The sequence below is a fragment of the Mycteria americana genome, chromosome 8, assembly GCF_035582795.1.
Source record: "Mycteria americana isolate JAX WOST 10 ecotype Jacksonville Zoo and Gardens chromosome 8, USCA_MyAme_1.0, whole genome shotgun sequence".
Classification (NCBI taxonomy): Eukaryota; Metazoa; Chordata; class Aves; order Ciconiiformes; family Ciconiidae; genus Mycteria; species Mycteria americana.
Genome location: NC_134372.1, coordinates 26389407 through 26415182, shown reverse-complemented (window position 1 = coordinate 26415182; position 25776 = coordinate 26389407). Strand labels below are relative to the sequence as shown.

The following is a 25776-nucleotide window of genomic DNA, read 5'->3' as shown; positions in this document are numbered from 1 at the left end:
GCCCTGCACATGCAGCAGCATCCCACTGGCTTTGTTTCTTTCCAATGTCCACAGCAGCGCTCAGGTCTCCAGTTTGTACAAACATGCAGAGAAATGCCTTCCTGCAGGATTTCCCACTCTGAGATCCCACCAAGTGGCTGCTGGCTTGGCAGAAGCAACCTCCCAGCATGCCCCTGGAGGGATGCACAGCCTCTGCATGCCACGGCGGGTCCCTGCTCCCATCAGCATCTCCCACAGCCCAACCAACCACTCCTTCCCAGGGAAAACACTTTCACAGGGCTGCGTGACATCTCCCCTGCCCAGTCCATGCATGGAAGCAGCCACAGCTCCCGGCCAGGTTCCTCATTTTGCTCAGGATCCCACTACGTGGCTGGCAGGGGGAGCCAAGCCTGTCTGCCCACAGAGCCAGTGCTTGTTCCCCTCCACGGGCAGGCAAGCAGTGGTGTGAACCCCACATTGTTTTCCTACAACCATACAGACTCACATCTAACACATCTAATTCCAAGATTTTGTTTTCCTGAGGTACCTCCCTAGACATCTCACACCAGGCTCGGCAACACCCTCCAGCTCAGCAGCAAACATGCCAAACAGGGTGATGAAGGGGGCAGGTTTGAATTTCTTTGTAATCCTTTGATCAAATCCCACCAGCTCAGCAAACATCCTCCAGCACAGCATGAGGACAGACCTCGATATCAGCGCTAACCTCAAAACCTGGGACCCGAGGATGTGGGATGCTACACTCGGAGACTCCCATGGCCTGAGTTTTTACCAAGCCCACACCACAACTCCAGATTTGCTCCTGCTTCTCAAGTGGCAGCAGCCTCTCATGGCTTCCCTGGGGGATTTCAGGGGCTCCTGAGCTGGCACCCATGGCAGACCAGGTGATAAAAGCCGCCAGCAGCCCCTCTTCCCAATAATCTATCTGACCTCAGCAAGCTAACTGGCACAGTGAGATGGAGCAACCACTTACTTTCTTCCACAGGACTTGAGGTTGCTGCGGCCACTCCCTGACAGGAGGAAAAGGGAAATATGAGATGTTGCCCATTTTCAGTAAACCTAAATTTTTACCCTAAATGCCCCATTTTTAGTAAACATGGCTCTTTTACCCTAAATACTCCATGTGATTTCTCAGGGCATGTTGGATGGCTTGGCCGTGGGCACAAGCATCCTCACACACATAAAGGGCAGGAGCACATCAATGAGCTTGCCTGGGTGCAAGGAAAGGAAAGGAAAGCGTGTAAAGCTGCTGCTGCTTCTCCTTAGAGCTGAACCACACCTGGGTGAGATGCCAGGGCCTGGACACCACCTGGTGCCACACAGAAAGGCAAGGAAACGATAAAGAAAGCACATACTATGGGCTCTCTCACTGCTTAGAAGCCAAATCCTGGTTTTCATCAGCTAAGCAGGTCATAGGGATTTGCTTTCTTGAAGGAGCTGGGTGACAGCCCAAACCATGGCAGGTCCCAGCACTGATCTGGTAGCATCTGCATGGCAGGGCACGCCCTCCCCGCCAGGGACATGGTGTTCACATGCCCTTTGCCTATCCAGCAGACAGCGTACCTCTGTGTCCTGCTTCTCTCTGGTCACCAGCTGTGGCATCACCTTCTCCAGCCCCTGGACCAACCAGGCAAACATCCTGGTGACCAGAAACCACTGTTAGACCTGGCTGCCGGAGCCTTTGCTCCCACAGCAACCGTCCCTCTGGCCACGGTACCCATGCAGAAGTTGCCGCTGTGGTTACCTGCTGCCATCCCCAGGCAGAGCCTGAGGGATGAGGGTGGCCACCGGCTCCAGCTGCCCCTTGGCTGCTGCTGGCTCCACTGCTCCTGGGATGCTCTGGGTGGCTGAAATGCTGCTTTTTGACTTTGCCTGGGTTTTAGCCCCTTTTGTGCCTGCTCAGGTTTATTCGGAAGGAGAAAGGGGATTGGCAACGCAGCAGTCAAATTGTTTAGAAAGGGGAGCAAGCAAGGAAGTGTCACCTCCCACAGAAGGATAGGTTTGGGGGACCTCCCTGGCAGCCTCTCCCCCGGGGACCCAGCCTGGCAAAAGGACACAGGTGGTTTGGGGACAGGTGTGGTGTAGGGGCAGTGGCGTGATGCTAGGACCTGGTGTGCCCACCCCTCTTGGCATAGTTCGTACCCCAGGGCACGGGGATGGAGGGCAGCCCCAGCGCTGGTGCCTGCCTGCACCCAAGTTCTCGAAGGCAGAGTGTCCCCTCTGAAAGGGCCACCCAGGGAAGGGGATTGCTCACCTCCCACCACAGCTTCGCACTTCTGTTCCTTTGGCTCCAGCTGCAGAGGGACAGAGGGTCAGATGGAGGTGGCAAAGCACTGTCTGCGGCCCCACATCACCCTGGGTGGGGACTTCCTCCACCCCAAGGGGATGCACACGCACAGCCCCACACACTTTCCACTGCGGTTTCAGCGCCGTTTCATTGACAAGGACCATTAAACAAGGACCCTGGCATTGCTGGCACCAGTGGGTCCCAAATGGAGGGTTCCCCATCATGCAGCCAGGTTGGGGAGCACCGCGATGGCACCCCGAGGTCTTTCTTTTGCTCTACTGAATTTCCCCTGGGGTTTTCCTCCCCAAGGTCCTAGCTGGAGTGTGCAGGACAACGAGGACAAGAAGCCCGCTCTGCTGTCACCTCTGCCTGGCAGCCCCCCAGTCTCTCCCGGCTGGGTGGTGCTCACCTCTGGCTTTTTCAGCATCTCCGGCTGCGGCACCATCCTCTCAAAACCCTGCACCAGCCAGCTGAACACTTGCGCTCCTGCCCTGCGGGGAGAGCGCAACGCGGTCAGGGAACTCATCCTGTGCCCCTCCTGCCCTCCCAAATCCCCCTGCCAGCCTCCTTGGGGACCCACCACTCCTCTGTGCTGGTATCTGAGCCAGCCTCGGGCTCGCAGCCGTCCAGTTCATCCTCCTCCGGATCAAAGCGGGTTATCTCTGCAAGGAGAGTGGCGCCGTGGGGATGGGGGAGAGCCGGGGCTCCTGGTCACCCCACCACCCAGCTCAGCGGACCAATAGCACCAGCATCACTGACCAGGGAAGTGGGATGTGGGAGTCCCAGAAAGGCCCCCAGGATGCTGCAAGCTGTGGGGTCCCAGCTCTCCTTACTCTCCTTACCCAGAGCATCCTCTTCCTCGTCCCTGAGGATGTGGACCTCTGTCTGAAAAGCCAAACAGACTGTCACCTGCCCGGCAGCTGGCGTGGGGGCTCATCCCGCCAGGCAGGGAGGGAAACCTGGCCTTTCCCCAGGGATGGATGAAGGCAGAAGCCCACACAGGGCAGGGTTAGTGCTCCCAGTTAGCACTGGGAGAGTGATAGGAAGGAAAAAAAAGAAAAAGATGAAAAGGTAAAAAGAGCTAGAAGCCCAAATACACCAGACTGTTGCCCAGATCTATCACCTACCTGATCAGGAATGTCGATGCTCATCTCGAAGCTCTTCCCGAGTGCCTGCAGCATCCCTGGGGCCGAGACTGGCTGGGGAATCACCTTCTCCAGCCCCTGGGAGAGCCAGGAGAGCACACTGCTCCCCATGCTGCCAGGGAAGGGGGTGAGTCAGGCTGGGAACCCCATCCCAGGCATCCAGCCCCCGACCAAAAGCACACAGTGTTGCATGCTGGAGGGTGCAAGGGCGATACCTCTCAAACACAGAGCCTGGGTCCTCGGGGACTGCAAATCCCACCTTCTTTTCCATTTCTTCAATAGCAGCAGGAAAAAAAAAAAAAGAAAGCTCCCATCACTGCTCCGCCAGCTCCCTGCATGCTGGGCAGGAGGGGTACCAGACAGTAAAGGAACGCTGATCAGCTGCCTGAGCCGGTGCGTCCCCCTGCCGTGGGGGCTTACCCTCGGTGCATGAGCGGCCAGCAGCATCCCTGGGGCCACCAGCCTTTCCTGTCGGTGCCTTCAGGATAAAAGGCAGAAGGTGTCAGAGAGTGAGGTGCAGGGGATAGTGGCCCCCGCTCAAAGGTGGCTGCAAACCCCAGGGACTCCCCATCCTTCCTGCTGCCTCCCAGCAGCTTGGACACGGGATGCATCCTGGCCCCCATCGCTCCCAGAGATGATGTGCAGCATCCCTGGCTGCCGCAGTGCCGGGGCTGGATGCAGAGGCACCAGGCATCTCTCCACCACGCTCATGGGGTCCGCAGTACCTCCCAAACTGGCTCTCTGCTCACCTTAGCTGGCTCCAGGTCCTGCACTGGGGCCGGGGGGGTCTCCTCCATCAGATGGGGCACCGGGGGCTGGGGAAGCACCCGCTTGATCCAGCCCAACATCCTGTCGTCTGTGGGTAGCGAGGAGGGGTCTCCGGCTAGTGAGAGGCCAGCAGCAGTGGTGCACGTTCCCCAGGGAATACCAGGTGCACCAGCTGCTCACACTGTCCCCAAGGCAGCCCAAAAAGGTCCTTGGTGTCCTTCTGTTTCCACGTCCTGCTTGGGAAATGTGGCGCTGCATCACAGCCAGACCAAACCTGGCTCAACCCCTGACCCCTCACCATTATTGGGAGCAAACTACACCCTCTATTTTAAGCTCGCAGGCTCAGTTAGAGTTGATTTTCCTAAATGTAACCGCTCATTTAGGTTTTTTTTTTTGCACAGCCCTCCACAGCTAGGGTTGCACAAAGAGACGCGCTCGTGAAGCCGTAGCAGATAGATCACAGAAACTGCGATGCTCTGCTCAGGGTCCTCTACGTTCCCCCTCATTTTTCTTTCAAGGGATGAAAACCAGAAGTAATTTGAGCAGAATTTGTTTATGGGAAAGTTCACACCCCAACACACATATCAACTCATTCTGCCCCTCGGAAACAACTCTGCTCCATCACCTTTCAGCCATGGCCCAGGGCCACGGGGGACGCTGGGGCAGGCACCTGCCTGGGGACCTGGGGAGGGCAGCAAAGGCAGCCAGCTCTGACCTGCTGTGGCTGCCGAGATGTTGATGGGGTAGGTAAAAATAAGATGTTGCAGAGCAGGGATTCAGCTGTTCAATCTCTGTTTGCTCAGTCTTTTCAGGTCCCCCCACCCCTTCTCGGTGTGAGTCCTGCTTGGGATGTAGCACCAGCGAGCTGAGCAATGCTGTACATTCCCATGCTTGTGTACAGGACAAGGGCTGGGGGCTCTCACCTAGCTCAAACTGGGATGTCCTCTGCTGTTGCCCCTCCAAAGAGCCCTGCTCTGTGCAAAATGCCCCTCCAAAGACACCCCACTCTACTGAATGAGGGGCTCAGGAGCATCTTGGGCAGCCCCCATGTTGCTGCTTGCAGCAGATGCCAGCAAAGGGCAAGAGAAAGCAGATCCCTGAGCTCCATCTAGCCCAGCCAGGAGACTGCACGGGAGTTTTGATCCCAGGTTAACACATGATCCCAGTCCCATATATGCAGCAGGTTATAGGCTGGAAGCTGCTCAGCGCCAGGCTCTTTGCATTAACCCCTCACTCAGCTTTCAGGCACGCAGAATGCCTTCAAATCCCTCAAGGTGGTTCATCTGGGGCTGTCCAAAGCCTGGCATCTTAAATCTGAATGAGCCGGGGTTCCCAGGCGAGGTGACATGCATCCTCAGCTCTTTGCTTGCCCCCCTCCCCCCCCCGTGCAAGCCCGGGAGCTGGGTTTGGATGCGGCCAAAGCATTGCCCATGTGGCACCTGCAGCCTCCGGCACACCACGGGCAGGCTCAGCTCTCCCGGAGACTCCCATGTCCCCAGAGGGGGACAGGGTCGTTCTAAAACACCTCCCAGGAGGCCTGACAACCAGAAACCAATTAAGAAATCGCCTTTTACCTCCCACTGGTTATTAGGGATTAAGGAGCTATGAATGCCCCAGAAACAGCAAGGAAAACCCAGCAGCGCTGTGCAGCACAGCGGCATTTTCACCCATGCTTTGGGACCTGTGAAGGTCCCAAAGAAGCCCAGGGCCAATGTACACCGCTGAGCCCAAATAAACCCAGAGAAAGCCCTGCGGGGCTGGACCGAGCCCCTTGTGACAGCTGGGGTCTCCTCCTCCCTCAACATAAGCTTGCGTAGCTGTAAAAGTCTGGAGCTTAAGCTTGTCCTTGGCCCAGGAAGGGAAGTGGAGGGCCAGGGCCATTCCTCCAGCACATCCAAACAAGAGAGGGGCAGAAACATTTGTGGGTCCCCAAAAAACTAGTTGCTGGAAGAAATAGGAACAAGCAGCTAGGATTTGCCTGCGATGGCACTGAAGAGCGGGCAGCCATGTGCAATCCCCCCATGTTGCAGGCACCAGCCGATGCCACTGCCTGTTATGCCAGCTCCGTGGGGCTCACACAAGTGGGTGAAGGGCCTCAGTCTCCAAGAGCAAGAAGCGGGGCGTAGACCCGCCTTCCCTATTTGTAGCAGGGAGCACCACAGCTTTTCCCTCCCCTCCGGCATCAGATCAAACCCCTCCACATTACTCAGCTCTGTCAACCCTGGGGAGCATTGCTCCCCATGGACCTGCACCCCCTCCACAGCTCATCCTCCAGCTTCATTTCAGAGCACCAAACCCCACCACGATGTGTGGAGGTGGCCCCACAGAAACCCCAACAACGTTCCTCGCCTCCATTGCTGCCACTTACCTGCACACGCTCACCGCCGCCTCCGGGATGCACAGACTCCCTTAGGCACCGCAGCTTGCCACTGACCCCTCAAACCTACCCCAATCCGCCCAGGGCTCTGCAAGGATTAGCCCAGCGCTGCCCGCAAATGGGATTACTGGCACCCAGCTGTCCCAAATGCCCCAGCTCCCAGCAGCCGGCCAGTTTTGGTGTGGGATAGTGCAAAGAAAACCCCCAAACCAAGGAGGTTTGAGGATCCTCAAAATCCCTGGAGCCACCAAAAGTTATTCCAGGCACTCACCAGCTGGGTGCAAGCCCAGCAGTGCTGCAGGGAAGGCTGTTGTCTCACCCAGGCACAGGTGGGAGGAGGGATGTGCAGACGAGCAGCAGTGGGGCTGCTGAAACCCTGTAGGGCAATGCAAGGGTGATGTGCCAGAGGGTGATGTGCCCGAGGATGCTCCACCTGCAGCTCTGCCTTGACCCTGGAGGATCTGGGTCAGGAGGCAGCAAATCTGTGGCAGGCTGAGCTAAGCCTCCCCTTGCTGAGCCTGCCAATTGCTGCTTGATCCGTTTACCTCTGGCCCTGCATGACTGCCAGCCTTTCCCATCACCCCTAATCTCAGCCACAGTCTCACCCCAGAATCCTGGTATTGGCATGGCTTCGCTGCTCAACATCCAGCCCCAGCTTCTGCCTTTGGCCAGAGCTCCCTGGAGCAGTGTTGGAGCCCCCTGGCCTGATTCCTCCTTCCCCAGCCCCGTGGGCGTCCCCAGACGGGCAAGCAACAAGTACCTGCCTGACCCCAGCCCAGCACCTCTGCAGCTTTGGTTCACAGCTAGGGAAACTGAGGCACAGAGCAGTGGTCTCCCAAATCACACCTTGTTCCCCACCTGCCACGCCCAGGGAAGCTGACTGAAAGGCATTCCTGTATTTCTGAGATACTGTTCACTCTGAAGTGGAGTGATGACTGCTCACAGCTCAGCATTGGCCACTGATTTTAATGGCAGAAACATCAATCAAAAGTGCTTGCCACACTCTCCCAGACCTCGCGGCTACCAAAGCCATTACCCAGCCTCAGGTCTCCTCACTTTGCTCCCCATGACTCTGGCTGGCAGAGCTGTCCCTGCCCCAGCAGGAATCGGCAGCAAACCCTCCACAGTGGCCAGGAGAGGAGCTCAGGGCTCCCATCCCAGGCCAGGCAGCCCTGATCATCCTCGTTTCCCCTTCCTTGGTATGGGCTCAGACCCCCAGCCCACGGCTGGCACAGCATCTGCTTGCAAACCTCCAGCCCCCACAACACGACAGGATCAGGGTTGCCCCATGTGTCCTTTGCCTCCCCAGCTGCTTGTGCTACCTCCAGCCCTGGTGCAGCCCCTGGCCAGTGATGCCAAGGGGTGAGCAAGGCAAGCTGCATCCCTGAATGCGCCAAAGCCCCATACACACATGCCATCGTCACACAGAGCAGATGGGCCACTGCCGCTCCTCCCCTGGCCCAGCCTGCACTAGGAAGTGGGATGAGCCCAGAAATGGCCACCACTGGGATGCTGTCTCCATCACCAGGCTGCAGGGGCCAGGGATTGCTGAGTGCTGGGGCAGGTCATGCTCCAGCACAAAAAAAAAAAAAAAAAAAAAAAAAATCTCAGTTTAATCCATCGGCAACTTCAGCTGCCCCCAAATGCACGCCTCCACGTAGGGGATCATCAAACCCTCTGCTTTCCACTTCGGGATGGATAATGACCCCTGCACCAGGGCTGGGGGTGGCAGGGGAGCCTCGGATCTGAAAGCAGGGAATGGGGGCTGCTGCATAATGCCTTGAGAACCCTGGATCACCAGGAAAAACCACCCCTGTGAAGGGAGCAAGCTGTGGTGGGCCCAACAGCAAGATCATGGGGAGCAGCAGTGGCTCCTGGACAGGCGCAGCGTTAAATCGACTTGCTGCCCCTGCAGCCATATCAGCAGTTGAAGCGGCACAGGCCCAAATCCTGCATCCCTCAGGGCACAGCCTGGCCCAGGTCCCACCTGAGAAGACAGCACTGCCTGAAAGAGAAAAGCGACACAGGGACGGTTTCAAGTGGACTTTTGCAGGCTCAGGCTTGTGAAATCCTGCAGCGAGGGATTAAAAAAAAAGCAGCATCTGCTGATGGCTAAACCTGCATCTCCTCCAAGGACACTTTGAAGACACTACTTCTTCAAGCTAGATCTGTCTACAAAGGTCTTTGACTTACTTCTGCAAGCAAATGCCCAGGAGGAAGCCCAGGGAGGAAGGGGAAGGTTCTGCTCCTCACCTGGGCGATGCTGCCAGCACTCCTGGCACATTTGCTGGAGAACTACTTTCCATCCACTTCTGCTGTCCTTTCATTTGCATCCCTAGCTTTTTCATTCGTGGGGTAAGGCAGGAGGGATCGGCGATGATACCCGCATGGAGAACAGCTGCCAAGTAGGCAAGGTCTTCTGGAAAATCAACCAGACCTTAAGGCGCTCTTAATAAGGTGCTCAGAAGATGCTGTTCCCACCAACCACTCCTGGTCCATCCCCCAGCCAGAACCTGGGGCTCTGGCATGTGCAAAAATTACGTGGCTTTGCTGTGATTTAGGGAAATCAAAGATGAGAAAGTAAAAGCCCGTGTAAAGCGCCAGTCATGCCGATGCAGTTTGCTTGCCTGCCCTGAGGATACGGAGTATTTCCTCAAACCGCAAAGTTCCAACACAGGCACAGCTTAGGACTGTTGGCTCCAGTTTAACTTCTCATCTTCCCATGGAAGTCATCCAGCCAGGAATAAGAAATTAGGGCAGCTGCGAAAGGTAACACTCTTCTGTCACCGGGCACGATACTGCTCAGTGGCAGTAATGCTCTCCCAGGGCTCAGCACAGCTGCCATGGAAGGACCAGTGACCCAGTATCAGCATCAGCAAAGGGGAAGGGGGTCCTGCCCCTTCCCCAAGACGTGGACATCCGTCCTCCTCCTCCTGAGTACCTCTCTGCTGTAATTTAAGGAGCTCTGAATGGAGCAGCCTGCCGAGAAGGGATACTGAGACATCTCCCAGCCGCGGGATCCTGGGCAAGTGCTGTCCCCACTCTTGCCTCAGTTTCTCATCCCATCCCCTTCCCAAACCTTCAGCCAGAAGCATTTTTTCAGTGATCCGGAGACACACACACACATCTCACCTGGCCTGGGTGGGGGATGGAGCAAGTCAGGTTGTCTGCAGATAGTGGGCTCCTCTTTTGCTATCACAGGATGGGGGGGGATGCAAAAAAAAACCTCTGGGAAAGCTGAAACAGTCATGCATGGGACTGGGGTCCTTGGAGCAAAACATGCATCAGCTTCTGCCTCCTAAACAGTTGCTCCTTTCTGGCAGGCAGAGAATCCTGCTTGCTTCTGCCCTGAAGCCCCAGCAGCAAGCTGTGAAGGGAGCAGTTCACCTCTAGCAAGGGACAAAACCACATTTCAACCTCTGTCTGCTTTTACTTTCAGCTTTTTTGCTGGGAGCCTGCCTGTACCTCCTGGTTACCAGGAGGATGAACCATCAAAAAAGTTCAGGGGAAAGAAAGAAAGCATGAAAAAAAAAAAAATCAGGTGGAGCCAGACAGAGCACAAAGACAGACAGAGGAGGTGGTGCCCAGCACACGGCCTTCACTCCAGAAATCTCACACATCCACAGGAAGGTATAAATAACTATAAATTTATTAGTAAAGCAAAACCATTTGACACTCACACAAAGAGCGGGATGTGTTAATACAATATATATACACACATACATGGAGTATCATCTCAGAAACACATGGGAGAGCAGTGTTAAAGGCACTGCAAGCCACACAAACCTCATCATCCTTGGCTGCAACTTCCCACAGCCCTGGGAACTCTGCCGGAAGCACGAGCACAGGTTAGGAGGAGCCCAAGAACCTCACCAGCCATGAAATCCCTTGATCCACAGCTCGGAGGCATTCAGAGGCAAGTCCATGGTCCAGCTCCCACCTGCAATCCTGCTCTCCCCACTGGGCATCCCGGGCATGCTGCGAGAGCAGCATCTCCATGTCCAGAAAGCAGCAGAGGCGGCTGCCGGGAGATGCTGCAGACGAAGCCTGGCAGCTGGGGAGAAACCGGGCTCACCAGGACTCTGGGAAGAGCCGCCGTCCCCAAACCTTGCCAGCCTGCTGTTATTGCATCTCAGCATTATGCCTGCGTGTGCAGGAACCTTCCCGCACATGAACTCACCACCCAACAAAGGAAGAGTCAAGCCCTGAAGAACAACAAGGTTTTTTTGCTTATTATTAATAGCCAGACTCTGTCTGCAGCCTGGACTTGATGGTAAATACCCAAGGGAAGTGTAGAAAGTGCTCTCCTCCCTCCAAAGGAGGGCTGCAAGGTCAGGCTTGAGCACTCAGAGGTGGTCCCAAACCACTGTCAGAGAACGCTTTCCCCCTCACCCCCCACTCCAGCGTGTGCGCCCCAAGACCAAAGCATGCACGTCTTCCCACCCAGATCGCAGGGATGGCATCTGCTCCCCAGAGAGCTGGCAGGGCCACCCAGGCATATCCGCTGTCCCAGGGGTGTCCACGTCACAGCTAACTCAGCTCAGACACCTGCCCAATGCATACAGCTGCTCTGCAGGCATCCCCAGGGGAACTGAGTGGTCTGGCCCCACCCCAGCGCCATGACTTCTCCCCAGGAACGTCTGATAGCCCTTCACTGACTTAACCCCCAGCCTTGGAGATGTGGCAAAGGGACTCACCATGAAAATGGCTGCTCTCACCCCAGTGCTTGGACTCGCTCGCCAGAGCCAGCTGTACCACGGACATGACTCAGCCAAGCCAAGCTGCCAGGCCACAAGCATCACCCAAGCCCAGCAAGATGGACGATCTTATGGGGGAAGTACCAAAAGCACCCACTGGATTCCAGCAAGATTCGGGTCCCAAACACCTGACCTCATCATCAGTGGTTTGGTATCACCTGGATCCAACCTGGGAGAAGAATTTGGGGTGGGGAGGGGGGGAGGAGAGGGGAAAGATGTCGCAATCAAAATGGAAAAAGGGACAAAACCCAAACCGCTGCTTACAAATAAAGAATTGAACAAAGAGCAAAGAAGTCTAGAAGGTCTTATAAAAGTATTAAGCAAAATAGCTGTGAGGGGAAGGGGCTGAGACACAGTTAAAGGCATCCTGTAGGTAGGATAAGGGGAAGGGAAGATCGGAAAAAAGCCCAGGTAACAGACTATCTTCTTCCTGGACCCAGGAAGCCAGAGGAACAGCAGCCCTAGAGAGCAGGATTTATCTCCTGTACAACATCCACACCACCTTTGGCCAGCCTAACCCTCCCTGCCACCTCCCCAGCAGCATCCTATGCTCAAGCTGCCTGCCAAAGAGAACAACCCTTTGGGAGGGACCATCCCCTACTCCAGCCCTACAGAGCATCCTCAGGCAGTCTGGCAACCAGGTCTTGAAGATGCGCGTGAGCACTTGCATGAGGCTGATGCAACACCAGCTCCAGCACGGTGACCCTCTTGGGTGCTGTGGGGTGACAACTGATGCGAGAGGCCAAGCAGAGGCAGCATGAAGAAGCCTGAAAGTCTCTTGAAATAAATGTCAGAAGTGAATTGCAACACAGGTACAGAGTAGAAACACGTTTTCCTCCCAAGAAGCTTTGGCCGCAACTGCTCTTTGGTTTGAAAAGGAAACACCAAGCAGCTAGCAGAGAGCCCTTTGCGGTGTGATGCCCAGGGGACACTGGCCCCCCAGGCCAGGCCCTGTCTCCCCACCCAGCACTGAACTCCTGACGCTCATGTGACTCTTGCTATTTCCATCACCTCTCACCTCATGGTACAAAACATGACCCAGAGTCACAGCAACAGAGATCGATCTGCTCCCCCAGCCCACCTGTACGCAACACAGCTGCTTCCAACTAGACAATCTCCCTATAAAAATATACCTGAGGCTCTTGGCAACCGCTCAGCCACCTGCTCTGCACAGGTCCTCCACCCACCACCACCGAGGTCTGGCAGCAGAAGCCACCATGGGCTTCTGCTGGATTTGGGCTGTTGCAGGGCAGCAAACAAGAAGAGACTGGGTCACCACAGGCCCACGGCCAGTCCTACTTACTGATGCTATAATGCCACACTAAGATGTTTTTGAACCTGGAGGCACCTACTCATAGGCACCAGCTGACGACCTGGACCTGAGCTCATCCCCGCCAAGCTCCCCACAGCATCCCTCTCCCTCAGGCATGGGCGCCTGAGCGCACAGCCCTGATGATGCTCTCTCTGCCCAGGGCGCTGCTTGGCTGTTTCCATGTCCTAAGTGGAGCTGGAGCTCCTCGCTGGGACATCGAGGGCTTTCCCAGCTGCTCAGCACAAGGGAAATGCTCCCCAACAGTCCCTGTGCCCAGCTGGTACCAAGGGGACAGGATCCGGCAGGCTCCATGGTGCAAAGCTGTGTCTGGGGCCTACTGTCATCCTCCTCTGCTCCAAGCACCCAAGGCTGTCCAGTCACCCAGGCCCCTGGGGAGGGAAGAGAGCAGGGCACAGCCATTCAAGGGCCAACTATCGATTCCTCCAAACCTCTCCTCTATCCAGCAGCTGCCCCAGAAAGAAATACAGCCACAAAAGCCCCCAGAGGCTCCAGCAGCCTCCATTTCACACCCTCCTCTTACTAAAGATGAGTGTCTCTGCAATCTCCCAGCTCTGGGCACTGATCCTGGCTGCTGGTGCCGTGCTGAAGAGGTCAGAGCAACCGCTGAACCTTCAGCTCTGTGGGACCTGCGGCAGCTGCACCCGGCTGCTTCAGGCAAGAGCAGAGCTAACCACAGCCCGAGGCAGGAACTGAGTGAGGGTTCAGGTGAGTGCCGCGCTTCCAGGCTGGCCCCGGTCCCATGCTCACAGCCTCCGTCACCACCAAGCCCTTCTGTAAAGACAGAATTAGCCTTCCTTGGTTTTACTCCTCATTTTTACTCCTACAGTAAAGCATACACTGAACTTGCTACATATTAAACAGCAAAAACCAGCTACCTAGAACCAAAGAGCTCTTTAAAAATCCAAGTTATCACAGCTTTTTTTTTTTAAAGACCCAGTATGACATCAAGTTAAACTATACAGTATTTTTTAATTACTATTAACAAACTGCTTTTAAAAAAGCAAAAAGAAAAAAAAAGGAAAAAGAAACACAGACAGAAAACTCGGTAGGAAGTTCTACATCTCTGAGGCAGCATGAAGTAAGATAACCATCGGTCCCTCTTCCTTGGGCAGCAGAGAGCAAGGTCTGCTTTAACCTCCTTAAAGCTGCGCATGAAGACTCAGCCCCAGGGTCAGACCTGTCATTGAACTGTCCCAGACCCCGAAAATGCACCCCAATCCCCCCTCACCGTACTAAAAAAAGAAACAAAAGCCTTTCTCCACCTTTTAGATGAGCATTCCCTACCAGCAAAACAGGCACAGCCCAACTCTCTGCAACATTAATCTGTCTATACTTGCCATGGACAACATTTATTAAACTTGTCCTAACCACCTGCGCAGCACATGGGCAACTTACTGGCTGCTATTGACTAATTACAGCTCATCACAACACTCCTACCTCATATGAGAGCCAGCCGAGATAACAGAAGAGCTAAGGCTGGCAGGGACCTCTGGAGATCATCTAGACCAGGGCTTGAATACCTCCACAGATGAATATTTAACATCTTAGTATCTCCAAAGACAGAGAAGGGAAGGCTGGTGGGCAACCTACTAAGCACACCTTCAACCTCCAAGGCATCTAACTGGCATGTAATGGGTCTCTTGGTCATGAGAAGCCAGCAAAATCCTGCAAGGAAAACACCTGAGGCTGCATCGACCTTGCTAGGGGAAATTTATTTTTAAGTGACATTTACAAGAACTGTGCAAAACCTGAAAAATACAGAAGAGGTAAAGAAAGAGTAAAGGGGTAAAACAGGACTCCTGCAAGTGGGGAAAAAATACACTCCTCCTTTATGCACGGATAACCCTCCCCTCCCCATGGAGCCAAGCGTGCAGGCCAGGAAGGATTCTCCTGGCTTGCTCTGTTTCCCCCCAGCAAATCAGACACCAACCCCCTGGCACATGCATGGGTTACCGTTGATGATGGTAACATCTCCAAAGTTGTAGGTTATGAGTAGTGTTCACCTCACCCTTTAGTGTTCAAACTGGTGGGACGGCCCTTTGCCTGACCTCCCTGGAGGTAAGCTAATGGCCCAAGTGGTGCAGAGGGAAGGGGCCTGGGCGCTGGAGGTAAGTCTTTGCAGGAGAACTAGATCCCTCAGGAAGCAGCTCTTAAATGCCAGGCTCTCAGCCGAGAGTAAGGCACAGAAGCTCTCCCTGCCATGCTCTCTGGTAGCGGCGCAGCACTTGCTACTCTTGCCCATGCTGCTGGCAGGCTCACTCAGAACCTCTCTGGTAGCGGCGCAGCACTTGCTACTCTTGCCCATGCTGCTGGCAGGCTCACTCAGAACCCTTGCAGAGTGTGACAGCCAGTGACTGCAAAAGCAGCAATGCCAAAGTGCTTTGTGGAGCTGTGCAGCCCCATGGCTTTTCCCTTTCTACACTCTAGAAAAAGGGAGAGCAGGGGAGGTTGGGGCAGTCAATCAACACTAACAATCTGAAATGGTCCTCTCAACTGAGCTTGGACCAAGAAAGTTGGGAGATCCCAGCAGTGGAAACCTGCTACTTCCTCGACGAGCAACGCACCCTGGGAGAAGAGAGGGCTGGCTCTGCCTTGCTCCCGAGCCCTCTCCAGGAGGAGAGTTACCCAGCCCTTCCTGCCGACCCCACCAGGCAGGGCAGGGCAAAGAGGCTGTACAACTGCGGGGAAGGGCTGGGTGCCCACAGCAGGCAGCTGAGCTCCCAGCACTGGAACTACAGGTACAGCGTGAACTACAGTCCAGGGGTCACCAGGCAACTACAGGCATTGTTTCCTCTCCCCACCTCCCTCCTTTCCTCTCCACCCCTTCGAGCTTTTCATGTCGTCAGTTGCCCCTGTGATACAGGTGGCATCTCAACCACAGAGGCCAGAGAAAAGTTTGCCTGCCTGCCCACCGGTACCTCCCCTTTCCCCCAAACTTCCTGGAGGCCATCTACAACTGAGGAGAGGGAAGGAGAGGCCGAGGCTCAGGAGCATCACATGCAAGCTGAAAGCCACGGAGGGGCGGCAGGCTTACGGCAAGCAGGCAGCCACCTGGTAGGCGCCCTCGGCCGTGTGCTGGACGCTGTGCTCCTGCAGCAGGCCCAAGTCCAGGAACCGTTCCCCGCACCACATGCACTTGTACTGCTGTTCCCGGGCGTGCACGCTGTGGTGCTTGTTGAGGTGCTCACGCTGCTTGAAGGCCTTCTCGCAGGAGGGGCACTTGTAGGGCTTCTCACCCGTGTGCACGCGCCGGTGGCGCTGCAGGTCTGAGGCGTACTTGAACCGCTTTTCACAGTCGGGGCACTTGAGGGGCTTCTCACGGGCCGGGTCGCAGCGGTGCTGCACAAACTCGGAGGAGGAGAAGAAACGTCTCTCGCAGAGCGTGCACTTGAGTGGCTTCTCAGCACAATGGGCCAGCTGGTGCTTCTGCAGAGCCGAGGCCCGCTTGTAGGACTTGTTGCACACTGCGCACTTGAAGGGCCGCTCCGCGTTCTGCACGCACTTGTGCCGCAGCAGCTCTGAGGACTGGTTGAAGCCCTTCTGGCACACATTGCACTTGAAGAGGTTTTCTATGCCATGCACGTGCTGGTGGTACACCAAGTGCGAGGGCTGGACGAAGCCTTTCTCACACAGGTTGCACTTGAAGGGCTCCTCGGCCTTGTGCGTGCGGCGATGGCGCATGAGCGCGTACTGCTGCTTGAAGCTCATCTGGCAGAGGTCACACTTGAAGGGCCGCTCCTCGCTGTGTGTGCGCTCATGCTGCCTCAGGTCCGAGGGGCGCTTGAAGGCCTTCTGGCACTCGCTGCAGCGGAAGGGCCGTTCTCCGCTGGGCGTGCAGGGGTGCTGCAGCAGCTCTGACGACTCCTTGAAGTGCAGCTCGCAGACATTACACTTGAAGAGGTGCTCCCCTGAGTGCGCGTACATGTGGCGCACCAGGTGGGAGCGGTGCTTGAATGTCTTCTCGCACACTGTGCACTTGTAGGGCCGCTCCGAGCTGTGCGTCCGTTTGTGGTGCACCAGGTGGGATGACTGGCTGAAGCTCTTGTCGCACAGCGTGCACTTGTACGGCTTCTCACCTGTGTGGATGCGCTCGTGCCGGGACAGCTCCGAGAGGTGCTTGAAGGTTTTCTGACAGATAGAGCAGCTGTAGGGCTTCTCCGAGGGGTCAAGAGGCTGAGAATGCTCCGCCTCGGGAGGCTTGTACGTCTTCTCACAAATAGAGCACTTCATAGCATTGCCATTGTGGACATTGTGGTGCTGCGCCAGCGAGGTCAGGAGGGAGAAGCCCATCTTGCAGACGCCACACACAAAGGGCTTCTGCTCCACCTGGATGCACTGGTGTTCGAGGAGGTCAGTGGCCTGGTGGAAGATCTTTAGGCACTGGGTACACTGGAAAGAGCGGTCATGGCCTGGCAAGCATTGGTGCTCATGGGGGTTGGAGAGGTGAGCAAGGTCATGGCCACACACACCACATTTGTGGGATGGCTCTCCAGCCTGGATGGGGGCGTGCTGCTGGTGCTGCAGACCAGGGTCCGGCTGGAGCAGGATGCCGTAGACAGCACAGCCCAAGGGGTTGTCAGCAGTGCTAGAAGGGATGGAGTGCTCCGGGAGGGCAGCTGCCCCAGCGTGATGCTGCTGTGGTGGCGGCGGCTGCTGTGGCTGCTGCTGTTGCTGCTGCCAGCTTTCTGACATGCTTGGGAAAAAAACCCAGGATTTTAGCAGTGACAGCTTCAGCTTCTCGGTTGAAAAGGTTCAAGTAAAAACAAAAATCAAAAGTATCCAAGATACTGATTCCCCGTAGCTGATCCCCTGAAGTCAAGGACAGAAAATCCAGCCCACAGGCAGGATCTTGGGAGGCAAAGAGGTGAGTGAGACTCCACAGCCTCCTCCTTAGATCAGCACAAGTTCTTTGTGGACTGGTTTGGTTTGGCTTTTTCCCTTTTGGGCTAAAGAACAGGAGGCAGAAGCAAGTGCCTTGAAGACAAGAGGAGGCCCTTCTCCGTGCTGGCTCACAATTGGGAAGGGCGAGGGAGGCAGCCCAGGGAGCAGCTCTCTCTGCAAGGAAGAAGACAGCTCATGTCAGGTCTCGGAGGAAAGACGGGCAACTCTCTAGTCAACCTCCCCCCACGGCTCACTTTGAAAACTCTCCTGTGTCCCTGCAAAGCTACCAGGAAGCCAGTGTGGGGGAACTAACCAGCCTGAAGCCCCCGTCGCTGCTGTGCAAAGGGCCTGGGACAAGATGTGCTCAGCCTGGAAAGAGCCTGTCTGGCTCTCACAGCTCTGCCTGTCCACAGCCATGCATGTGTTTGAGCGGTGTGCTCTCACAAGGGGCAGCACAACTGCCCAGGTCCCAGTTAGCTCAGCCGTTATCCTGTAATGCTGTCAATTGCTCGGTCTCCCAGACCCACTGGGAGCACTGGCTGAGAACATTGGTCTCCCTGCACGGGCTGAGGTACGCCAAATGCTGTGCAATCAAGAAGCTGCTGGGTTAGATTTTACAGATATCAAGGCAGATCCCAACCTGATCCCACCCCAGCTGAAAACATCCCTGTGAAGCAGTTCTGCTCCTCCTGCAGCTCAGGTGTCAGGCACATTACCCAAGGGATGCATGTAGGAGATCTCCCCCTCTCCAGGCAGCACTTGTAGACTAGGAAGAGCCAGAGAGCTCAGGGGAAGGTTTGCCCTCAACGTTATCCTATCCACAGACAAAACATAGAACCCGCAGGCATTGTGTGCAGCGCTCTCTGTGAAGATAAAAGAAGCAATGGCTTCTTTTAAAGCAATGGCTTTAAAGCAATGGCTCTGCTGAACCTCCTACCAAACCATGGAATAAAAGTACACTGGAGGTGAAACAACCTACATCAGAGGTGCTGCCTGGCCTTACTATAGAGCATCACAGGAGTTTTGCTCACTGAAAAGTGCCAGTCTTTCTAGAGATGTCCAGTAAAACCTGATATCAACTTAGAGAAGAGTAAAACCCACCAGTGAGCAGCAGATAGCAGCAGTGCCAATACGACTGAAGAGAGGGGAAGGGTCCAGGCCTTGGCAAGAAGCAGCAGCTAGTGCTCCTGGGCCACAAGCCCCTAACCCCACAAGAGCACACCTGTTTCTGCATCAAACCACCTGCCCTCACCCAAGGTAAGTAAAACCTTGGTCTTCCAGGAAGGTGTTGTATTTAAAACTAAGTGATACGGAGCATCAGAGAAACCTACTTCCCAGTGTTCCCACCTCCCCTAGCGCTAAGCTGAAACTGGATAGTGCCCCACAGCTTGGGCAGAGCTGGACTGCACTTCTGCCTATGGGAACACCGCATTACTTTGTCTGCCAGCACAATTTTAGGCAGTACAATGCCCAAAGGCCCCATCACAGCCCTGCTGGTACACAGGATCTCCTCCTTCTCCTACATAGCTCACTGACTGTCAACATGAAGGAAGGGCTCACAGTTACGATACCTAGCACCCGAGCTCGATGGGCTACAAAACTTCAGCACAGCCCAGCCGCCACCTTCCCCCACATGCAACATTAACCATAGCAGAAGCAACCCAACGGTGACAGCATCCCAGACCATCCAGCCTAATGGGGAGGGGAAGCTTGCGTCCCCCCAGCAGGGAAGAATAAGAAATACCAACCTTGCCTTACCGAGGGCTCTGCACGGGTACCCGAGCCGGCGCCAGCTCCGAGCCTAACTCATCCCTCCGTGGGAGGTGGGAAGCGACAACCATTTAAGGAGAGAAGACGGGAAAGCAGAGGTACTTTCAAATTGGAGAAGTGGCCCACGGCACGGCCTGCTCCGGCATGGTCCGGTCCGATTCCCGCCTCCCCGTGGCTCCCCGCTGTCCGGGCCTTGCACAGCCGGGCCGAGGCCGCCTCAGGGAGAGGCGCGGTGGGGCCGCGGGGTGCGGGGGCGGCCGGGGAGCTCGGAGGCCAGCCGCCGCCGTCGCAGCCCGCGGCGAGGCCCGTCCCGCCGCTCGCCTCTCCCCATGGGACGGCTCCTCCGGCCCCACCGGCCTGTGGACAAACGCGGTGACGGCGCCCCGAGGCCTTCACCACCGCCGCCGCCGTGCCGAGAAGCCTCGCGGTGGGGTGGGGGGTCGCTGCCCGGCCGGGGCCGCCCCCGCCCCGGGGAGGCCCACACAAAGGGCGGCGGCGGCGGCCGGGCCCCACACCTGCGGCGGGTAGCCCCTGTCAGCCCGCTCGCCGCCAGCGGGACCGCGGCCTGCGCGCTCCGCCCGAGCCCCGCGCTGGCGTGGCGGCGGGAGCCGAGAGGAAGGGAAGGGGGCGCCGGTGCCGGCGGCGGGCGGGCGGCGGTCGCGGGGCGCAGGAGGGAACGGAGCGGGCCGGGCCGGCCGCGGCGGAGAAGGCGGGGCGGGGCGGGCCGCGGCGGCTGCCCCCTGCCGGGCCGCGCCGACAACAGCGCCGCCGCCCGCCGACACCAGCACCGCCAGCAGCGTCCCGGAAGAGCCCGGAGGGCGCAGGCGGGGCCGGGACGGTCATGAGGGCCGCGCTGGTGGGGTACAGCAGCTCGGAGGAGGAGGAGGAGGAGGAAGGGGGGCGCCAGGGCGGCGGCGCGCAGGGGCCCCCCCGGGCCAGGTGGGTGCGGCGGGACGGGCCCTTCGCGCGGGGGGCGACGGGAGCAAGCGGGGCCGGAGTGAGGAACGCGCGGCCTTCCTCCTCTTCCTCATCCTCATCCCCGGTCCCTGCAGCGTCACCCGCCCCCGCCTGCCCGTCCCCGCCGGCCTGCCGGGCGATCCGGAGCCGGAGGAGGCCGTTCGCGACGACAGCTCCCGGCACGGCGGCCGCGTCCGCGACTTCCCCCACGAGCGGGGCAGCTGGGCCACCCATGTCTACCTGCCCTGTAAGTAACGGCGGCCCGGGACAGGACTGGGAGGGGAGGGCAGGGCGGAGCCCAGCCGGGTGAGGCCTGACGAGCTCCCAGGGTCAGCCGGTGCACGGTGGGGACGGGAGCGCTTGGGGGACCCGCCTGTCCCCGATGGGGATCTGTGGCCGATGCTCCGGGGAGGGACCTGGCTCTCACAGCGCTGTCCCGCAGACAGAGTCCAGGAGGAATTCCTGGAGCTGGTGGACCTCCTGGTCTCCCGCGCTCGCACCTACGTCTCCTCGCTGGCTGCCATGGAGGAGTTCCACCTCAGCCTCTCGCAGTGTGTGGTGCTGCGCTACCACTGGATAGACCCCTTCGTCCGCTCCCTCAAGGAGCGCCTGGCCTCCTTCAACAGGTAGGGACGGCAGAGCCCCAGGAGAGCGCTCCTCACACCTTTCCCTCTCCGTCGGGGTCTATGTTTCACCAGCGTCCATACCCTATGTTGTCTCTGGGAGCTGGTGCTGCACCAGTAAAGCCCAGGGGAGTTTTCCTCTCTGCCTTGGGATCCAGCACCAGACAACTCAGATCTTGGCTTTCAAGGACGAGGCCGGAGCTGTGCCATCCCATAAACCATAGATGGTTTCATTACATCTGGCTCAGGCACCTGCTAAGCATCAGCTGCTTCAGGGCTTCTGTCACCATCCAGGCCTTGGAGAGCTGGAAACTGGGGGGGAATGGATTAATTTGAGCCCAGAAATGTTCTGGTTGTACCAATTCTGTCTGATTGCTGTATGCATTTGCCTTTATCTTTCCACAGCTTGGTAGAAATCCTGTCCCCTCCCCATCTTCTGGTTTTTTCTTTTCTTTTTTTTCTCACTAGCTGCAATAGGATCTTTCTTATTTCAGGTTTTTCTGCATGGCTGACCAAGTGAAGGTTTACACCAACCAGAACAAAACCAGGTGAGCAAGCAGTGGGGCAGCCTGCCTGCCTGGGGAGAAGGCTAGGAAAGGTGCTGGGTGGATGGGAAGCGTCACCCTGCCTGTCCCATGGTGACTGGGCTGAGCCATGTGATGGGGCAGTACACAATCACCTTGTCTCCAGAGGTTTCACGCCTTTCCCCAGCCACTTGCACAAATTTTTAGCTTCAGCGCTGATTCTCTGCAAGCCGTTGGTCTCGTTAGTGATGGGTGAACCTCAGGCTGCAGGATTTCAGTCTTCTGAAGAGATCTGTTCACAACATGACCTGAGGCAGGCCTTTCTGCTGGGGTTAGATTCGTGCTACGGTTTCACAGCAGCTAAAGGAGGCAGCCGCATTCGCTGCCATCTCCCATCTGGTTTGTTCTGTGGTTTCGCAAACCCTCGTGCCACCATGAGCAGCCTGGGGCAAGCAGAGCCGGGGGCCACCTCTTTTGGCAGCAGTGCCAGTTGTGAAATTGTAGTGCAGGTCTTCCAAGAGCTGTAGAGAAATAGCTTAGACAGTGCTAATTCTCCTGGGTGTCAGCTCAGAAGCCTGATTCCAAGTGAACATAATTAAGTGGTTTAAATGTCAAAGCAAAGGTGATTAAAATTGTGAAAAGTTGCTGAATCTAGCAGGAATGGCAGCCCACAATAGTCATGGGCAGGATGAAGTGGATCCTGGGTGAGACTTAGTCTTCCCCTCCCCTGCTGGAGTCTAGAAAGCGTCATCCAGACAATCCTTTAGGAGGTATCTCTTCGTCATGTCTCTCCAGCTTGGTACTTCCCATTCTCCACTTCCTCTCCCACCGTAAAATCCCTCTGGCAAATTCCGCTTTTTGAATGCAGCTCCTGCACAGCACGGCGCTCTGCTGCCATACCCATCGAGTGCATCCTTTGCCTGGAAAATGAGTTCTCATGTTCCAAAAGGTGCTGAGTTAATCTAGTAAATCTACGTGGTATATCATCCAGTCCCGCTTCTCCCTGCTACCATGTCTTTATTTCTGTTTTTCTTTACAATACGGTCAGCGTCCTTGAATGCTTAAACCCAGCATTTCTCAAATTATCTTTTGTTAGGGGGTAGGGAATTTGCCCAGTAGGAATGCAGGGCTAAATATGCTTACAGCTGTGCTTTCTGCGGCATGAAAGGGTGCTTGCTGTCTCTTTTGTCTTTCTTTAGGACCTTTATTGGCTTGGAGGTCTCCACTGGGCATTTCCAGCTGCTGGAGCTGGTCTCTGAGGTGGACAGAGTTCTGGAGGAATTTGACCTTCCCACGTTCTACAAGGTGAGAGGTCTCCCACTTCCTTCCCTGCCAGTCCAGAAATGCCAGCTGGTTCCTTGTGAGAGGTCCATGAAATGTTCACCCCAAATAAACAGGAGTGGGGAGGTTAGACTCTGAAATGGTCTCCTCTGGACCAGTTGGTGATGTTCATACTTAATACCCTGAGCATGGTCTTGCTGCGAATGGGACTAGCGCAAGTCTATGACTTCTGTATCACATCCTGTGCAGGAGAGTAAGGATGTTAACCACCTGGTGGCCTCTTCAGAATTGGGTTTCCAAGGCGACGGGCCAGACCGTACGTCACGGTCGCTGCCTTGCTGCATGTGGAAGCAGGCTTGTCCTAGGATAGAATGGGCTTAGGGTGAGCACTGTGGGACTGAGGGCGATGCTTGTGCCTCTTCCTTGAGCAGTTTCCTGGGGCGTCAGTCCAGCCTCTTAGCTTTAGGGACAGGTTTTGGATTTTGAAGGGCCAAACCCTGATTTCTCTGTCTCCAGACCTGAGAGCTTGTGGGTTATTCAGAAGTGATCCACCTACCTGCTCCAGGACTGTCCGTGAGAGGTTCTCTGTGCAGTTGGGAAAGCTTCTGCAGAGTTGTCCACAGGGAGGCTGGGAACCAGGCAGCCTTGGCCATTGGTGTCCAAAAAGGCTGGGGTGGGGCGCCCGAGGTCTCATCTCGCCTCCAGCACTGTCCATATCAGCTCCGCAACTGTTGAGCTGGCAGAGGGGGCTCCCAGCTTTGGGGTCCTCCTACCTCTGCGATCCCAGGCAGGGCAGTATCACACCAGATCTCCCACTGCAGCTCTGCGTGTTGAGCAAAGCCTCCTTTAGCCCTCACAATCTGATCCCTTTTTTGGTTTCAGGACCCATCGTTCCATATCAGCTTGGCCTGGTGCATCGGGGACCTGTCTGGCAGGCTAGAAGGGCAGTGTCTGCAGGAGCTCCAGGTGCGTTCCCCACACAGTGTGGAGAGCAGGGGAAGAGCAGAGCTGGTGTCCAGCCACGTCTCTGTGCCGAGGATGGAGAGTGGGAAATTCACTGAGCGAGACAAACTTAACTGGGTTGAAAGAAGAGAAGCTTCTGGGGGGAGCGTGAGTTAAATCATGCTCCAGAGGGAAGTCAGAGGCTTCCAGCCACAAACAGCCTTGTCTCTGACCTGGTTCAGAGAGGGAGCTGCTAACTCCTTCCTCTGGCAGATCCACCCTCCTGGTACTGACTCCTGCATCTGTTTTCCAGGACATCGTGGACAGGTTTGAGGACTCGGCACTCCTGCTGCGTGTCCAATGGGAGCAAATCCGCTGCAAGTCGGGGAACAAGTACTTCTCCTTCCCCTTGAGGTAGGGGCCAGTGGGGCTGTGTGTTTCAGAGCCTCAAAGACCCTGATGTTCAACCAAGGACCATTCTCCAGCGCAGCTCTGAGTGGTGTGGGCTGTCACGCACCTCCCACGCTCTTCTTGCCTGCTCAGCATCTCTGGGGTGTTTGTGGCCTCAAGTCAGGCTACTTCCAAGATTGAGTTGCTGGCTGAAGAAATGTGTGTTGGTAGCAGATTTCATCCTTGCTGCTGTATTTGCTGCAGTAAGCACTGGTGGTTCCAGCCATCCCACGATTGCTAATTTTGCTGATTTTTTGAAAAAAAGAAAAAAAACCTCTATAAAAGCCGTAGATGCCTTATGGGAAGGAGGAAGAAGGTAGCGTGGGAAGTTGTTGCTAAAGGGAGACTGTCTTGCACGGTTGGAAATAGCACTGCCTGATTGTTAGGAGGCTCTGAGCATGCTTTGAGTAGCAAGAGGCGAGGACATGGAGCTGGACCCTCGCCAGAGCATCTCCCTACTGTAAGCCAGCTCAGACAAGTTCCTGCATCATGTTCTGTGTCCCTCTCACACTGCTGCTGCCTCTGTAGAGAAATTTGAGTATCTGATCCTTTTCCCAAACAGCAAAAGATTAAATCTGGAGGGGAGAGGTTGGAAACCCTTTGTGTTTCAGTGCTCCAGGCTGGGTCTAAAAGAAGAGCTTTGGTTTAAGATTGTGCATGCCATAAGCCCAGGACTTTTTTGGTGGGCTGCTTCTCCTGAGAAGCCTGCTGCCGTGTGTGGGCGAGCCCAAGAGAGGGCAGTGTCAGCTTTTGCCTGAGCTGGAAGGGCATTGGTCATGGGTGAGTCAAGAGGTGGCAGCTCCTGCCCAGGCTCCACGCTTTTTTCCCTGTGGGAACAGCACCCCCGGTGCCGTGATGACCGTGGGGATGGCAGGCTGGGCTTTGTCCGTTGGGACGAGCTCCTTCTCCTTTTTAATCCTTTTGTTCCTGTGGGGAGGTCGGCTGCAGTCTCTCAGGTATTTGGAGTGGGATGCCGATGAGCTGCCCTGAATCTTTCATTCCACACCTGTCTGATGAAAGACTCCAGGACTTCTGAGCAGTAAAAATCTGTCTCCTCGTGTCATAAAATTGTTTCTGTGATATATTTCAGCTGTTCCCTTTCAGACATGCCCAGCTCCCACAGACTTCGGATGAGGCGATGCCTGCAAGCCCTTCTGTGAGCTTGGTGCTGTGCTGCCCATCCTTGCACACGAGAGAGCCTGGGGGCTTCATGGCCATGGAAGCATCCCAGCACAGGTCGTGATGTCTGCCAACACCCGTGCGATAGCTGGTTTTCAAAATCCTTAACAAAATTCTGCTAAGTCTGTAGCCAGTTAGTTTCTGGGATGGGGATCTGCGTGATAAGGCATGTGATTACAGCCCGAGTTTTCTTTTGGGGAAGGAAAAACAAACATAGATCTATTTAGCCCCTGGGGACTTCCAGTGAAACTGGCTCCGGCATGAGCTGTTTCTCTGTAGTCGGAGTCCAGCAGTGCCAGGTTAATGCGCAACCGGTGGCCCTGCTCCCTCCCCGGCAGGGCCGGGCTTGGCACATTGCCCTGTTTTGTAACTCTGGTGGGTGTCAGGGACCCTGCTCCAGACTTCGGGGACGGGGGATGGAGCTGTGCTTGGTGGCAGGGCTGTGGGGACAAAGTCTGGGGATGGGTGGCTGCTGGTGCAGCCCAAAATGGTGGGTGTGAGTGGG

The 25776-nt window shown here is 56.2% G+C and overlaps 3 protein-coding genes across 5 annotated transcripts in view; 1 reads left to right on the top strand and 2 right to left on the bottom strand.

Moving 5' to 3' along the window:
* The window catches only part of CNGB1 (cyclic nucleotide gated channel subunit beta 1), a 33716-nt gene extending 24725 nt beyond the window's left edge, over nt 1-8991 (bottom strand). The window contains exons 1-12 of the mRNA XM_075511029.1: nt 8828-8991; nt 4179-4430; nt 3850-3907; nt 3645-3702; nt 3412-3541; nt 3127-3169; nt 2865-2946; nt 2694-2775; nt 2252-2291; nt 1742-1892; nt 1561-1636; nt 971-1007 (exon numbers count right to left, since the gene is read on the bottom strand). Of these exons, the coding sequence (XP_075367144.1) occupies nt 971-1007; nt 1561-1636; nt 1742-1892; nt 2252-2291; nt 2694-2775; nt 2865-2946; nt 3127-3169; nt 3412-3541; nt 3645-3702; nt 3850-3907; nt 4179-4277 (856 nt within the window). The 5' untranslated portion in view covers nt 4278-4430; nt 8828-8991. The remainder of the gene's footprint in view (nt 1-970; nt 1008-1560; nt 1637-1741; nt 1893-2251; nt 2292-2693; nt 2776-2864; nt 2947-3126; nt 3170-3411; nt 3542-3644; nt 3703-3849; nt 3908-4178; nt 4431-8827) is intronic.
* A 1213-nt stretch (nt 8992-10204) lies between these two features.
* On the bottom strand, nt 10205-20048 carry ZNF319 (zinc finger protein 319). 3 transcript variants are annotated; one of them, XR_012776903.1, is made up of 3 exons: nt 19294-20048; nt 14994-17719; nt 10205-14930 (listed from the first exon to the last, which is right to left on the bottom strand). XR_012776903.1 is itself a non-coding variant. In XM_075510238.1 (2 exons), exon 2 carries the CDS (start codon nt 17354-17356, stop codon nt 15695-15697), a length of 1662 nt encoding a protein of 553 aa, XP_075366353.1. In that variant the 5' UTR covers nt 17357-17719; nt 19294-20048; the 3' UTR covers nt 14926-15694. The 3 variants fall into 3 exon arrangements, 2 of the variants coding, with proteins under 2 accessions (XP_075366353.1, XP_075366354.1); XM_075510238.1 differs by having other exon boundaries at nt 14926-17719; XM_075510239.1 differs by having other exon boundaries at nt 14926-17719; nt 19304-20048.
* Nucleotides 20049-20061: 13 nt separating this feature from the next.
* On the top strand, nt 20062-24373 carry USB1 (U6 snRNA biogenesis phosphodiesterase 1). Its single transcript, XM_075510240.1, has 7 exons — nt 20062-20254; nt 20368-20519; nt 20715-20898; nt 21390-21443; nt 22619-22724; nt 23583-23666; nt 23956-24373. The coding sequence occupies exons 1-7, from the start codon at nt 20157-20159 to the stop codon at nt 24058-24060; spliced, it is 783 nt and encodes a 260-aa protein (XP_075366355.1). The 5' UTR covers nt 20062-20156; the 3' UTR covers nt 24061-24373.
* The last annotated feature ends 1403 nt before the right edge of the window (nt 24374-25776 follow it).

Coding starts and splice junctions, on each gene's coding strand:
- USB1 (XM_075510240.1), top strand. CDS start 20,157: ATGAGGGCCGCGCTGGTGGGGTACAGCAGCTCGGAGGAGGAGGAGGAG. Junction 20,899..21,389: donor CGCCTGGCCTCCTTCAACAG/GTAGGGACGGCA, acceptor TTCTTATTTCAG/GTTTTTCTGCATGGCTGACC. Junction 21,444..22,618: donor ACCAACCAGAACAAAACCAG/GTGAGCAAGCAG, acceptor GTCTTTCTTTAG/GACCTTTATTGGCTTGGAGG.
- ZNF319 (XM_075510238.1), bottom strand. CDS start 17,356: ATGTCAGAAAGCTGGCAGCAGCAACAGCAGCAGCCACAGCAGCCGCCG.